The sequence below is a fragment of the Dryobates pubescens genome, chromosome 12, assembly GCF_014839835.1.
Source record: "Dryobates pubescens isolate bDryPub1 chromosome 12, bDryPub1.pri, whole genome shotgun sequence".
NCBI classification, from domain to species: domain Eukaryota; kingdom Metazoa; phylum Chordata; class Aves; order Piciformes; family Picidae; genus Dryobates; species Dryobates pubescens.
In genome coordinates this window covers 11,617,334-11,633,737 of record NC_071623.1, presented here as the reverse complement: position 1 = coordinate 11,633,737, position 16,404 = coordinate 11,617,334, and the positions used below count along the sequence as shown (strand labels likewise).

At 33.5% G+C, this 16,404-nt stretch overlaps 1 protein-coding gene across 7 annotated transcripts in view; it reads left to right on the top strand.

Moving 5' to 3' along the window:
* DMD (dystrophin) overlaps positions 1-16,404 on the top strand; it is a 1,125,431-nt gene that overhangs the window by 494,733 nt on the left and 614,294 nt on the right. For 6 of the 7 annotated variants that reach the window (XM_054165808.1, XM_054165806.1, XM_054165804.1 and 3 more), the window contains 4 exons: positions 2,041-2,163; positions 3,439-3,576; positions 5,491-5,643; positions 6,614-6,796. In XM_054165808.1, the coding sequence (XP_054021783.1) occupies positions 2,041-2,163; positions 3,439-3,576; positions 5,491-5,643; positions 6,614-6,796 (597 nt within the window). The remainder of the gene's footprint in view (positions 1-2,040; positions 2,164-3,438; positions 3,577-5,490; positions 5,644-6,613; positions 6,797-16,404) is intronic. The other variant, XM_054165807.1, reaches the window with a different exon arrangement.

Genomic DNA, 16,404 nt, shown 5'->3' with positions numbered 1-16,404 from the left:
TTTGTATTCCAGTTTTATTAGCTGATTCACCTTTCAGTGAGATTTATGTACTTTTAAAAGCATTCTTCAGAGCACTTGAGAAGACATTTTGCTGTTATTTCTACCTCAGTTGAAGTCCTTGCTGAGGGTAATTTTGAGATTGTTGATGAAAATTTGGAAGCACAGTATTGTTCTTTATAAATATCCTGTATTGTTATGTTTCTGTTAATGTTTATAATTGCACAAAATCTTTGCTATTAAAAAAAAAAAAAATTAAGTAATTTTTATTCCAGTTCTCCCATGTCATCTGTGGAACAACTGAGAACAGATTACAGTGGATGTCCAGTCCCTCTCGTTTGAACTGATTGGCTTTGATTGTTACTCTCTTCATACAGACTTTGCTTTATAATAAACACCACTTGCACTAGAAGGAAAAGGAAAAGAGAACTGGTTAGAATATAATGTACTTATGTTTTTAGCAAGAAGACAGATTTATTTTTTTTTGCCTGAGAGCTTCTAAAACTTCATAAAGCATGAACAGTTTATGCAAGAATCATAAAATGTTGTTGTTCTTTCATTTAAAACTTTGAAAGAAGACAAAATGCTTTTTCTGTTGATCCTTTGAAATGCACCTAATTGATATAGAATCATAGAATTGTTTCAGTTGGAAAAGGCCTCTGAGATCATTGAGTCTGATTGCATATTCTGTACTAAACAATTCACAGCCGCTCAGGTATTGGTTAGATACAGGACAGTGTATTGCTGTTAACGAGTGGTACTTGTTCTGGAGTTTAGAACTGTAGATTAAGCTACCGCACCATAATTATACTCTGATTCATTTTGGAGGAGTAGTGTTTGATGGGTGGCTTTATGGTCCTGTACTTTTATTGAAGCATTTTGAAATATAAGCTGTTTTATGAGTCAGCAGTGTGCCCAGGTGGCCAGGAAAGCGGATGGCATCCTGGCTTGTATTCAAAACACTGTGGCCTGCAGGAACAGGCAAGTGATCATCCCCCTGTACTCAGCACTGGTAAGGCGACACCTTGAGTGTTGTGTTCAGTTCTAGGCCCCTCACTGCAGGAAGGACATTGGGGTGCCGGAGCATGTTCAGAGAAGGGCAGAGATGCTCATGAAGGAGCTGGAGCACATGGCCTATGATAAGCATCTGAGGGAGCTGGGATTCTTCAGTCCCGAGACGAGAAGGCTGAGGGGAGACCTCATTACTCGCTGCAGCTACCCAAAGTGAGCTTGGATGAGGACAGGGTCAGCCTCTTCTCCTTGGCGGCAAGTTACAGGACTAGAGGAAATGGTTACAAACTGTGGCAGGGGAGTTTTAGGCTGGATGTTAGGAAATATTTCTTCACGGAGAAGATCAAGCATTGGAATGGTCTGCACAGGGCAGTGGAGGTGTTCATGTGGCATGTGGACTTGGCACTTAAGGACATGGTTTAGTGTTGACCCTTCAGTGCTGGGTCAAGAGTTGAACTGGATGATCTTTGAGGTCTCTTCAACCTGTGATTATTCTGTGATTCTGTGATTTAGTGAAGTTTTACTGACTATTTTTTTTTTTAATATGTTAAAGATTATCATTAGGGGAATATTTCACACAGAGACCATCTGATTTTTATTTTCTATAATTCACCTGGCACCTAGATGGATTTTCATCTGAGTGTGAGCAATTTCTTGCAAACCAGATTTATCCAAGTAGAGCAAATATTCAATAATTTTTTAGATAAATTGTTGTGTTATGGTGTTTATCTGAGCCCATTCTTGCACATACAAATGTGAGAATATATTTATTTATTTATTTTTAATAATTCACTTACCATAGAAATCTGATGTTTTCTTATGTGGAAATTCTATAGTATTGTTAAATGCCTAGATTCACTTGTACCTTTTGGCACTTTGAGTTGTATGGTGCAGATATTTTTGCACACGATGGAAAAGTTTACCTTTGTTTTAGCAATAGTAGGTAAAACAGATGTCTCTTCATTTATGTTTCTGACATAACTACTAAGTATATGATTTAAATAAATAATCTTTGTATTTCTCCTATTTTAGCCCTTCATTCCTTTGAAGGAATTGGAGCAATTTGACTTTGATATACAAAAAATGCTTGAACCACTGGAGGTTGAAATTCAACAGGGGGTGAATCTGAGAGAGGAGGACTTCAATAAAGATATGGTAATTTAGTTGAAATGGAAGTCTGAGTGAAATAGGCAGGCAGGTGGAAAAAATCCTAGAAACTAGAAAAAAATTCCATATTTGTGTGATCTTCAGATATAACTTGGATGAAATTTACCTGTACTCTAATACATTATAAAATCAGAAGTCTTCAGGTAGTCTTAACTAAAAGTTTTAATGATAATTGTTAGCTCATAAGAAAAACATTTTTCATCTCTTTTGAAAATACTAAACAAACCATGAATATTATCTTCATGAGCTATATAATTGAAGAGGATATGCACTAAAAACATATGCTAGGCGGTGATCATTGAAAGAAATGTCAATTTATTAGTTCTTAATCAATCTTACTATATCATTTATTGTAAACAGGTTTTGTGGCTGTGGTAAGCCTTATTACTCATGTTTGCTCCTTGCAAGTAGTGAAATCATTTGTGCATATAGACACACTGTGGAGTGTTCTATCCAGAGAGGTTTTCAGAGAAGTGACATTTCTTACAATAATAGAGATTTGTCTTTAGGACGCTTTCTTTGTGAGTCCCCAGCAAGACTATATTATATATTTCTTTACAAGCAATCTTTAATTCTTAAAAGGTAGCTATTTAATATCAATGCTGAAAGGAATCTCTGCAAGACTTGCTTTTTCTTTAGTACAGGAAAAGTGAAATCTAAGGCAGTATGTACTGCAGTGGTAAATTGTATATGAATCAAATCTGTCAGAGCATTTTTCACTGCTTCAGTATATTTTACTCCCTTTCATTACATAAAACTTTATTATGGTTCAAGAGATACACTCCCAGAAGCTGTGGCATAGATTCAACTTCTATGTAAAAAGTACTTACCAGTATCTTTTTTTTCCTGACAGAATACCAGTTTTGCACTGTGATCATACATGAAATGGTTAGGAATTACAGGCCTCCTAGACAGTGGCAATTTCTGTGACTAGTGACAGTGATTTAAAGCATTTTATACATATCTGTTCTCTTTGGTTTTAGGCAAAATATATTTTCCTTTTTTTTTTTTTTCTTCTTTAATGTTTTCATACTGTTATCCTAGATACAGAATAAAATGTAGGTATTTAAGTGCTATTTTACTTGAAGCCCTCAAGTGTCTACATATGTTGTAGAAAGCAAGTAAAAGTTATTCAGTCTTCAGTAAGAACTGCAAGTAGCTGTTAGATGACTACCTTAGCAGAAGACGTTTTATATGTCTGTATTTCTTACTACTATATTTAAATGCCTGTTTTTTTCTTCCCTTTTTTTCCCTTTAAATCAGAGTCAAGATGATGAGGGCACAGTGAAAGAATTGCTGCAAAGGGGTGACATACTTCAAAAGAGAATCACAGATGAGAGAAAACGGGAGGAAATAAAGAAAAAGCAAAAGCTATTGCAGACTAAGCATAATGCTCTCAAGGTATAGGAGCTACAATTATAAGCACATGCTAATAACAGCAGTTTTTTCGTCATTTGGGGGGATTGTTGTGTTAAACGAACCTTCCCTACTATTTAGAGATGAGTAATTTAGAACTATTTGACTATAAGCATGCATTTTCTTATAGACTTCTCTTGATGACATGATTTGAAAAATATGTTTTGCCCTCAGCTTTACAACTGTATGATTACTAGCTGGACAGCAATGATGTGGGTTGTTTTTTTAATAGCAATCCATTTCTTAACACGTTATGCTTATGTTCCTCCATGAGCAGTCAAGACCTGAGTTAGTGTCAGTTCTCACATATTTATATTTACAGAAGTTGTGTAGCATACTTCTGGCAATGAAGTTGTTTTATCCTTTAGTTAAAGATTTATGTTTTGATCTTTAGTGGGAAAAGTGGTTCCAGCCTCTTTAAAATAGAGTAGATGATAGTACCAAGAGATGTAGAAGTTAAGAGGATGAAAACTGAAGTCAAAAATCTTTGTTATCACCCTCCTAGGGATATAACTGTATGATATCGTTCCTAGAAATATCCACAGTGGAGCTTATTTTGACAAGCTGGTAGTTACAACTGGAAGTGTCATTTTTCCAGTGAGAAAAAAAATAATCAAAAGAATAATCTTATATTTGGAAAGTCACCTTGGTGACCTACCTGGAGTCATAGGCTCTGACTATTGTAGAGGAATTTTCATTTTATTGGCAAGCAGTACTTTTCTTTATTTTCAGAATTTCAGGTTGTCCTTGCCTTGGAAACAAGGCATGGTTATATTTTAGTATTACTTATTTTTGAGCTGCATCTTTCCTTTCCTGTGGATCTCATTCTAGTTTTCAGCTTTGAAGATATGTTTGAATTCAGTAGAAGAATAGGTGAAGTATGCCATTGTTTTGCCCACATTTAAAAGAAACTTGAAATCTCTTAGGTTTATCTTTGACCAAGATAAATGGAGGTAATTAGTAAATTTTGTGGAGGAGAAACAACACAAAACAAAACAAAACCAACCAAAAAACAACCCCCCACAAAACAATGTTTCTAGAACTGTACTATTGACCAGATCTTTTCTAGATGTTTTTATGGAATGAAAAAATGTTTTTTCCTTTGAGTGACTCAGTTAAGACATTCAATCTTTTAAAATAAAATTGAAGAATACTTCAGGCAAATTCATGTCAGTATTTTTATCTAAAGTGTACCAGTAACCAGTAAACTTCTTATTAAGGAGTACATTAAGAAATGAAGCTACTTTTTGAATTCTGTATGAGTAAAGTTAAGCAGTTAAAGCAAATGAAAATAGAGTATATTTAATAACATTTATATGAAATAAAATAACATTTCTACCTTCCTATTAGAGAAGATTTTTGATACTTTTATAAATCTGAGTCACAGACATAAAACATTGGTTGTTTAAGTAATATTTAATTAGAAAAAGGTAACCTGGTTTTGCACATGTTTCTACATTGAGATTATTTACTTCCAAAGTGCTACAGTATTTGCATGCAGGCTAGAATTTCACAGGAGACCACAAAACACAAGAGGCCCACTTATGGGTAGATACTAAATGGGTCGTGTTTCCATCTGTCCAGTAAGTATTCTGAGCAGAAGTGTTTTATATAAAATATGGACACTTATGTAAGAGTCAGCTTCTCTGAATGGTCACTGTCTCAGTGTTTTATTCAACATGTGAAAACCCTGAATTAAGTAACCTTCTTTAAAAGAAGAAAAGTCTGTTAAACTGAAGAAAATATCATGGGATGCTTATATATTTGATTGTATCACAATATAATTTTTAAAAAGTGGTGGCTTTGTTAATTTTTATTTTTCCTTCAGTGTGCACACATGCTAATTCCCGTTTTATGAGTCTTTAATACATATTCTAATAATATCTGCACTGTGAACAGGACTTGAGATCTCAAAGAAGAAAAAAGGCTTTAGAGATTTCTCATCAATGGTATCAGTACAAGAGGCAGGCTGATGATCTAATGACGTGGCTGGATGACATTGAGAAAAAGTTAGCCAGTCTACCAGACCACAAAGATGAGCAGAAGCTAAAGGTAATGTTGTTTTGAGATGGCAATGGTAGATCATGCTGAGCGATAATTTATCAGTTTAACGGACAGAAAATACCACAAATATTCCAGTAGAGATAGAATATTATCAGTTCATTTCTTTATTTATATTTTCAGTAAAGCAAATTCTAATTATCTGTATTCAAACTAGTATTTCTTTGTAGCATTATATATCATATCTAATTTTTGTTATCTAGAATGTTATACTGATAATTTTAAACACACTAAATAATTTTTTTGTTTGTTTTTGTTTGGTTTTATTTATTTTTTTTTGGTTGCTAATATGGAAAGTGTGCAATGTATTAAGAAACACCAAATGTTTTGTAGTAAAAATTGTAATTGATTTTATGTATCTTTGTTCCAGATGAACAAATGACTTACCGATATATGGATGACCTCTATCTCATGTTAGCACATCCATTTTCATCAGAACATATTCATATGTCACTGTCAAACTCTGTAGATTTATTTAAATACTGTCAAAGGTTTTCCTAGTTTATTTTACATCGTCTTTTTGTTGCTTCATTCTCTGTTGAGTTTTCCACAGAGTAAAATAGGAGTTAAACAACATATTTAAGAGTCAAATAATATATTTGTGAGCTGTCTGAACACTACTTGTCCTGAATATGCTAACCCTTATTGAGAAAAGAATTTCTCCCAATTGCCCATCACAGTGTACTAGCAGGAGTCTAGAAGTGGCAACTGTTGGCCTTTGCTAACTGCTTTTCAGTGTGTCTTAGCTGTTAGTACCTCTACAGCTACGCTCCAAGAAGTTCCTTCAATTTCAGTTATTTTTGTTTTGTTTAAATGTGAAATAAGGACATAAAATAGCTGTAAATTTTAATTGTGACAATAAAATGGAAATGGAATTTCTGACAGAAGTATTTTGCTAATTTGAAGTTGATTGATCTAGTTAGCTAACTGTCCTGGGCCCTGTATTGGTTTTGCTCACTAGGAGATTGATGGAGAATTGGAGAAGAAGAAGGAAGATCTGAATGCGGTGCACAGGCAGGCTGAACGCTTGTCTAAGGATGGGGCTGCAAAAGCAGTGGAGCCAACCCTGATACAGCTCAGCAAGCGCTGGCAAGATTTTGAGAGCAAATTTGCTCAGTTTCGAAGACTCAACTATGCACAAATTGTGAGTTGTTACTGGCAAACCCATATGTTTGCAACTGCTACTACTAACAGCATCCTACTAACAATGAGAGCTTCAGGGCCAGTGTCATCTCTGCAGTTATTAATAAGAAAAACCCTATTGTCTGCAAGTGGAGGAATCTTTACATTCTAATACAGCAGTTCTCTGCTTTGGTCTTAAAATTACCCTAAAGTTTAATCAGCCAATGACAAAAAATAAAAAACAAACACACCAAAAACCCACCACAAAACCCCAACCAACTCAGCAACGAAAAATTCATGTTTATTTCTGTTGCCTCATTATTTTTCCATAACTCCTTCCAGTTTAAAAACATCAGTTTGCCATGTGTCTCTTTTGTTCAGTGAATGTGTAAGACACAAAAATTTGTCGTTTTCAAACTACCCATCCCATGCAGTTTCAATTGGTTTGGTTTGGTTTGGTGTTTTTTTTGATTTGTCCATAACATGTTGTATCCATTTTGGGAAGAGATAAAAAAAAATGTCTTATGACACTGTCTATTCATGGACTCTTCAAATGGTTTAATTCTCAAAGGAGTTTTTGCAAGAAACTGTGCTTCTAAATTTTATAGGATGAAAACATAATCTTATGAACCATCTTCCTGTTCTTCTGTTTAGTTGTATATAAAGTATAATTATACTTGCTGGTTTATACATGCTTCAATAATTGGATAAATAAAAGGGAAATAAAGTCTCACTATTCCAGGTTTAAGATGAAAATACATATTGGGTGTTAACCACTTAGGAAGTTACCAGAGATTGCCTTTGTACTTTACATGGCAGCTTTTTTCTTGCCATTCCTAATATTCTGGTCATTGTCTTCTGGGCTTTTGATTTTATGTGAAGAAAGCCAAGATTTGCTCTTAAGAAAGTGATTGCATTATGTGTTCTTCTGTAATGTAAAAAGTGCTAGTAGTAATGGAGTGTTTTAACAAAATATAATTTCATTGATTTATGTGCATCTAGACTACAGAGAGGACACACAGAATAATGAAAATTTAAAGACATTAAGAGATGTGTCTAATTGATCTATGGTTGACTATGGGTATTTTGTTTTTTGTTTTGTTGGGTTTTTTGAAGTTCCAAGAATCACCACTAATGTATAAAATTCTGGTCAATACAATCCTCTGCTTAATGTACTGAGTATATTGTATATTATTTTTCAGTTTTCTAATAATAAGTTACATAATGTATATATAAAACTTATAACTGAGACAGTTAAACAGTTAATGGAAAGAGAAAAACTTTTAACTTTGGTTTGTATGCTGTCGAATCTTATTCCATTTGATGACTCTCTTTCAGATTATTGTGGTTTATATTAAACTTGATGAATGTAATCACTTGTAAATCATTTATATTGGCATGAAGCTAGAGCAGGCTTCACTTTGTCTTGTAAATAAGTCTTTATTTTTTTTAATAATGAATATATTTGTTCCTTTGATAAGCAAGTAAGAAATGAGAATATGCATGAAATATACATAAAAATATTCTGCTGTCAATGTGCTTTTTATGTCACTCATCACCTGTCATGACAGAGGATGAATATACCCATTAGAAAATGTTACTAGCAAATCAATAAAACCATCTATTAGCATATTTTTCCTTGAAATGTGTAAGGTAGATAGATCAACAAATGTGCTTTTGCATTGGTTAAAGGAGAACAGCCATCACCTTTATAAAGCCTTGTAACCATTACATATATTTTTATTGATATGCTATATTATTTATGTAATATAATTCTATCCTTGGAATGGTTACATTTATAGACGTTCTCAAATATTTCAGGCAAGAAGGGTACTTGTTAGTGTTTACCTGGGGATTATTTATTATTTCATTATTCAATGAAATTTACATGTGTACAGGATAATTACTGTACCCTTCTCATTGCTCATGAAAAAAAATATCCTGCTCTTTGAGAAATGCACATATTCACGTGAAATATTTTAGGAGCTACACAGAACCTACTGAAACTTGCAAGAGGCAATATATTTTCATGGTTGAAATCAGAGTGACAAGTACAACTGCCTTGTTGCTGTTTTGGCTTTGCTGAATCAGTGAAACAAAGTAAATTTGTCGAGTCTTTTTTTATTTTCTTCTTTTTTTCCCCCTTTTTTAATAGTGTCTAAGTACCTACCTCACAGGGATGTTGTGAGGATTAATTAATTGTTTGTGCAAGACTTCAAAACATGAAAGAAAAATTAAAATTCAAACTGTTCTCTTGAACACATGAACATACAAACAAAAGTAATTTTCACAGAGATTTTCTATGTTAACGATCTTCTGAATAAAGCAATATAATAAAATACAGAAAGCAATTTCTTTTAAAAGCAAAATATCTAGAAGAGTACAGCATTTTGTTATTTATAATCAATTATGTATTCAATAACAGACTTATTGAACAATTTAAAGTTGTTGCTATAAATCAACAAGAAGTTAATTGTACTGTATGTCTTGCAATTCATTATGATTCTTTGAATAAACATAGCAAGACTGCATCAAAGACGAGCCTTAATTACGTGGCCTAATGACAGATTTGCATTTCTTATCTTTGTTGGAGCTACTCGATTTCTGTTATCAAAGTGTGAATGTAATATGTTTAGGTTTCCCTAGTTTTTCTTATCCCCAGTACTTGTTGGGAAGATGTATCAGAAAAATGTAGGAATCATAACCATATAAGAATTGATTTTTTCTAGCATGGCAGATTCTCATAAAAATCTGATGGTTTCATAAATGAATTGCAGTATATATCCAGCAACTGAATGACAAATAGAGATGGGTGTATATTTATAGAAAGGAATTTTCTGTCATCGTTTTTGATAACAAGGTAGGATGTGGTTATATTACCTCAAGCACTGCACATTCAGTTTAATGCCAATTTTGAGACATTATTCAATTTGGTGCAGTGATTGTCTCTTTAAATGAAAATTGCCAGAGAGTAGTGTGTGACACAAGGGGAAAAAGGTATGTTTACTGCAATAACAGATCAAACATGGTGCACAAATACATAAATTTAACTGCTCAGAGCCTGAAACATGGAGCTCGTATTGTTCTGCATGTTTCTTCTACCACCCAGCATCTTTAGTCACAAATGACAAAATAAACAGTAGGCAGAAAATTAATTTCTTTTTTCACTTGGGCAGTTTTCCATTTCCTGTGTTAAGAAAGGTTCTACTTTTTTTTTTTTTTTTGCTAAAAATTTCCATTTAAAATTGGCGAGTAGTAACTTCAGTTGTGAGATGTGAATAACTTATAAAAGAGTGGAATATTTTATCATCGTGTTGGAAAATGATGGATAGCCATTAAATCCCACTGAAATTCATGGAAGCTTTTTGAGTAATAAAATTACATGTTTGTGTTTTTAAAAGTCATTTCAGTAAAAATGATAACATTAGAGAGGTCAAGAGACATTTATATCTAGTTAGCTCTGCAGTATCTAAAAGCATGATGTCTTGGAAGCAGCACAGTATTTTAAGAAGTTACCAATCCCCTTTGCTGTAGCCTAAACCTAAATCTTCCAATTCCTGTTTTGCAACAGTTTATGGCAATTGCAGAGATAAAGCTACATTTACATCATTTAATCCAAATCAGGATCAAAATCAGTTATTGATATATTGATTATAGTTGAACTTTTAGCTTTTGTTAATACCTGTCTTACAGAAGTTTTTTTCTATGCTTTTATTTCAGCCATCTATGAACATGTTTGTTCCATGGCTACCTTAGATTCTGTTGAGTTGACTGAAATTACTCCATCTAGGGAGTACTGAAGACCTCTATCAGCAGAAAACATTTTCTAGATGAACAAAGGTGCAGAGCCTAAACTATAAATTCTAATTTTGTATGTCCTATTGCCATATTTTATCAAGCACTTTTTTTGCCATTGCATATGGTGGTCTTTTCGGTTTTTTTTCTTTCCTTCTCTTTGCTGAACTATGCATGCTGCAACTAGAAAGCCAGGAAATTTTGAGAATAAGAGTAATATTGTTCTTGCAACCTATTAACAGCTGCCAAAATTGCATACCTGTTGAAGTATGTATAAGGAAAAACAAAAAACAACAGCAAAAAAAGAGGCTTACCTAAGTCATTTCAGTAACGACAAACATTCTACTGAGTTCAGAGAGGAGAAGGCTCCAAGGAAACTTTATTGTGGCCTTCTGATATCTGAAGGGGGCCTACAAGAAAGCTGGTGACAGACTTTTTTGTATGTTGACTAGTGATAGGATTAGGGGGATTGCATCCAAGCTAGAGGAGGGGAGCTTTAGATTAGATATTAGGAAGAAGTTCTTCACCATGAGGGTGATGAGGCACAGGAACAGGTTTCTCAGGGACATGGTAGAAGCCTCATCCCTGGAGGTTTTTAAGGCCAGTCTGGATGTGGCTGTGAGCATCCTGATCTAGTGTGAGGTGTCCCAGCCCATGGCAGGGTGGTTGGAACCAGATGATCCTTGGGATCCCTTCCAACTCTAACAGTTCTGTGATTTTGTGATATTTATGGCCGCTCTTCTGCTGAAATATTTGGGCCTAAGTTTTGGCCATACTGGGAAAAGTAAAAAAAATTGATGGAATTACAAACATCAGGAGAGACCGATGACTTTATCATACCTACTAGACTTTGTATTGAACAAGAATGAACAAGGAAAATACCTATACAAAATGTGTTTATTTCTGTAAGGTAAGTGATTCAGTCTGAGCAGTTCATTAATTACCTGAAACACAGATAATGTTCCAATAGTCATAGTATTTATTTTGAACTAAATTTCCTTTTTCCAACTAAATGATATTGTTCAGTTTAAGATTCTGTAAGGCATTCAGAAATTAAACATAATTGTCTCCTACCTGGGTGATCACTTCAAGTGAGAGTGTATGGAACTTCTGGAACCAGATTAAAGACTGATACAACTTATATCTTTTATATAACTTTTATATATATAACATATTTTTTAAGTTCAGTTTTATATGGATATCTTATACTTTTCAGTTAATGTTTTGCTATAGAGATCTATTTAGCTCATTTTGTTAAATTTAAACTTTTTTTTTCCCCCTGGTAAAATATTTTTCATATAAAGATATTTTCTAAAATATAAACCAAACGTTAATTGAAATAAATCTGTTACAGTTAAATAAACACAGGACTTAGTGTCCTGGTTACCTATCTGCAACTAAATGACATGGATAGTTTTGTGATATTGGGATACCATTGGTTTTGGTCATTATTTTCCACAGTTTTCCCAAACAGCAGCATTGGAATGAAGAGGTTTTCTTCTTGCTCAAAAGGTTCTTGGGGTAAATAAAAAAGTAATAGTTGCAAAGAAGAAGAGGCAAACTAATTCTGCTTTATTCCTTCAACGAATGGAAGAGGACAAATAAAAGATAAAAGGCATTAGAAAAACAACCTGGGAAAATACCTACTGGTCAAAAGCAAATAACTATAAATGCTAGTTTCTGTTTCACTTACGTGCTTTGGGTTTCTTATGGACTGGAGAGAGGTGAGCCCATGATGCCATTTAACTTTTCTGACATTTGCAGTGGCAGCTTTTTAAACAAATAGCTTTATACAACACAGTTAAAGACTGGGCTTTTTTTTTTTCCCCCTTTTCTTTTTCTTGGTTTTGTTTTGTTGGTTGGTTTGGTTTGGTTTTGGTTGTGGTGTTTTTTTCTCTGACTGTGAGGGGTGAGGATGAATGAGAATCTTTGGAAAGAGACTTACATATGAACGTTTACACTCACTCTATAGCATCCATTGACCTGGAAACTGCTCATAGAAAAGTGATTCCAAACAATTTGATTCTGTTTCAGATACTTTAGGTTTATGTCTAATTTAAAACAAGAAAGGTATGAGACATGCTCCTAAGATGGATGTTGAGTTTGACATAGCTGGAGAAGAACTAGTTTTACAGATGCATTTTAAAATGAGCTTTACCTTCAATGTGTCTAAATTGAATGCATGCAGTAGTGATGTAACTTAAGTGCAGACCACCTATAGCTTCATTTTATAGAAGTGGAACAGTTTACTACAGTATTTTGAGTTCTTCTAAAGCATATTTATCTTCTTTCATGTTTCTTTATAAATTCTGTGTGGTATCCAGTGTCATCACTGCAAATCCATAGTACTTGAATGGAGCAAAGGAAAAAAAACATCTTGTAGATGACAGAACTTTACAGAAAAGATTTTTCTCTGCCATTTTCAGTGTCTGTGACAAACTTCAATGATCAAAATGACATTCTCTAGTTTACAAGTGAAATTCAACATCTTTACCCCATCACATAGAAATGAAAACTTACTACAACTTGACTGGTTTAGGATGCTGTCTTTAAATTCTGTGAAGTGGTTATAAGAATCTAGTATTAGCCACACCACAGGTTTTTCTTAGTGTTCTCTGAGTCCATCTTGAGATGGATGCAAGACCAACAACCTTTGAATCATACGCAACATAGCACCCACTTGTCTTTCCTTTCAGATTTCTTTGGACAAAACTGAGTATTATATTAGTGTGAGAATTTCTTCCTTATAATTACCTAATTATTTGAGAGAAACAACAGCTAATTACCACCTTATTCTCTCTGATACAATATATAATAATTTATTGATGTAACAACTTACATGGTGAAGAATTTGCTGTCAAAATTACATGACTATAGTATTGAATTACATAATAAGGGAAAAGACCTGGGGCAGAGTGATCTGGCCCTAAGGGACAGTGTTTTTTTGAGCAGATGATGTCCATCTCCTGCCTACAATTCAGGATTAATTTTTATTTGCATGGATGCATCTCAGCATATTCATAAAAGTGCAAAAGGAAGCAAAAATTTTATATGTATGCTGTGAGTGCAGAATATCCATTTAGGTATACTTAGTTAGCTTCCAAAACAGTTGTTTCATCCACAATATTAAAAGCATAATAATATGCTATGTCTTGGAGTAACAAAATCAGCCTAAGTGACAAACTCCATTATTATTATTATGATTGCATCTCTATAAATGTGGATGAAGGTTATTTTAAGAAATAGAGAGGGAAAATAATTAGGCAACAAATTTTAGCATTCCTAGAAGATGTCAATATTTAGGACCTTTCTCTTTGAAGCTTTAATGGTATTTTTAGTTTATTTTCTAAATTATCTCAACAAGGAGCAAAAAGATGTAGTTTGCATAAATATCTGGAAAGTTCATAGGACAAATCAACAGTGAGTTTCAAAATGGGTTAGTCAATTTAGACATCAATAGACTGTCTTCTAACATATCTGTGCTTTATTTAACCTTAATTGGTTCCTTGGTGATGAGTCAAAAGGGTTTCACATAATGTCATTTTGAATAGTGCTGAAGCTTTATGCACAAATGCTGTCTAAGAATAGGATACTTCTGCAGCCTTAATAAATCAGCTATTAAATAAGTTGGAATTGTGTTTCTAGGAAGTCTGCCTTCTGGTACATCATGTAGAAGCTTGTTCTGCCTCTATATGCACTGCTTCTTCTCTATTGCTTACCACTGAGAAATGCATGTTTGAAAGTCTGTTTTGACATTTATATATAAATGTACATATATGTAAAGTTCCTTCTATTTTGAGTATTCCACAGATTTTTAGGTGATTTTGAGTATGCAATGCTGCTTTAACAGAAGCAATTAAACACCATGTCACAAATTATTATATAATTAAAAGGATATAGGACTGATTAGTGGAGTTTAATCATTTAAAGCATACTAGATGTATCCTTAAGTGTCTGTGTGTATTTTTTTCAGCTGTGGTAAATATTGAAGATGAATAAAAAGAATGATTAACACCTCTATGGGTTTATGTATTCTATATTTGGCATATAAAAACTTCCACATCCATTTTTGTCTGCTGGACCTATCACATGGAAATCAGTTACAAAAATGTTTTTTGTGTGCTCTTTTTTGTTGTTGTTTGTTGCTGTTGTTAAGTAATTTCTTTTATAATCATTCAAATATCTGTCTAAAATCACCTGACAAAGACATCTATATTTCCCTTTACTTGTCAATTCTGAACAGCTACAATCATTAAGACTATGATGTGCCATGTTTATCAGAAGTAATTAACATATATGCATAATTTATTTTTAAAGAGAGACACTTTCTAAATGCCAATAGTTCTGATTAGTCATTTTTGCCCCGATGCTGCTAGATTTAATTTTTCCCCAGGACAGGACATGGTAATATTATAGCATATGATACACAGTGCCCTATTATTTTTATTTATTTATTTCTGTTATTTTCTGAAAGAGCTGGCTTATATCACACTCAGTACTATGCATGCAGGTCTTATGTCCCAGTCTCATCATAGTTGAAACTATTTTTCTCTTTGCTTAACACATAGATACCAATGGAAACTGTTAGAAATCAACAGAAGAACAGTTAAAAATTAACAGAAGAACTGTTAGAATTTCCAATTTGTGCTGTTGGTGTTAGTCTCTTATTTGCATGAATGCAGGTCATTAACAAGTAGCAATGGGTAAATTTTCAAGTAAGCAGAAGCTAAGTTCAATATGCAGCACTGCCTCACCTTGAGTAGACTCCTGATCTTGAGTAAATTATCTAAACCTGATTAAAACAAAAGCACTGTTAATAAGTGGAAAAGAGATTGCCAAAGCTGGTCATTATTTTAGGTGTATTTGATACCTTGGATTACTCTAAAGAAGGCACAAAGTTGTGTGGAAAACATAGGATTGACTGCAATACAAAAATAGTTTGTCACAGTTTAACAATACATTTATTTACCTTCTGGGGAAAAAAAGAAGGAGGAAAAAAAAAAGGGGGGGAGGGAGGTGGGAAAGAAGATAAAAAGAAACTAAATTTACAACTGTGAATGAAGTCATGAAAATAACAACTTCCTCTGAATTAAACATTTTACATTAATTCTTACTACTTTTGTCATTTTCTTTCTTTTTTCCTTTTTTTTTTTTTTCCTTCTCATCTGAATCACTTGAAAATAATACACAGTAATAAGTCTTTGAGCTAAGAGACCACAGATATCTACCCAATCCACCCTGCAGAGCTTGCAGTGTAGCAGGGCTGTCTGAGATTTTGGTGAATTTCCCAACATTTAAGCCTGAAAGTCCAGGGAATAGACTTTTTCTTATGGAGAAAGCCTCTGCATTTCAGTCAAGTTATAAAGGTCAAAAATAACTTGGTGGAAATCAGTTCACACTGGCAATGCCTATTGATTGATAGTTTTCAAAATCAATGCCTGCAATTTTCAGTTGCTATTCCTAGCATGTAGAATTTGCTGAAATGTTTTTGAATTAATGCTTCTTTTAAGGATGGTTTCATTTTAATTGGCTTTATTTTATGTATAGATAAGATAGATTAATTAATTATATCATTGATTAATAACTCTTAATGCAGCATTTCTCAATCAGTAACATATGCCTTAGCAATGAGGTATTGTGAAGACACGCAGCACTTTGTCCAAGAGCAGGGCTGCAAATAATCTGCATTTTTAAAATTTTAGTTTTTATCTGTCACTGATGTCAGATGCAAGCATTAAACTAAATGTTTTAAGCATTGCACCATGCAGGTTTTTGTAAACTGCAATCATCCCTGAGTAGAATCATCACACACATGAGAAAATATTTGCATTCCTA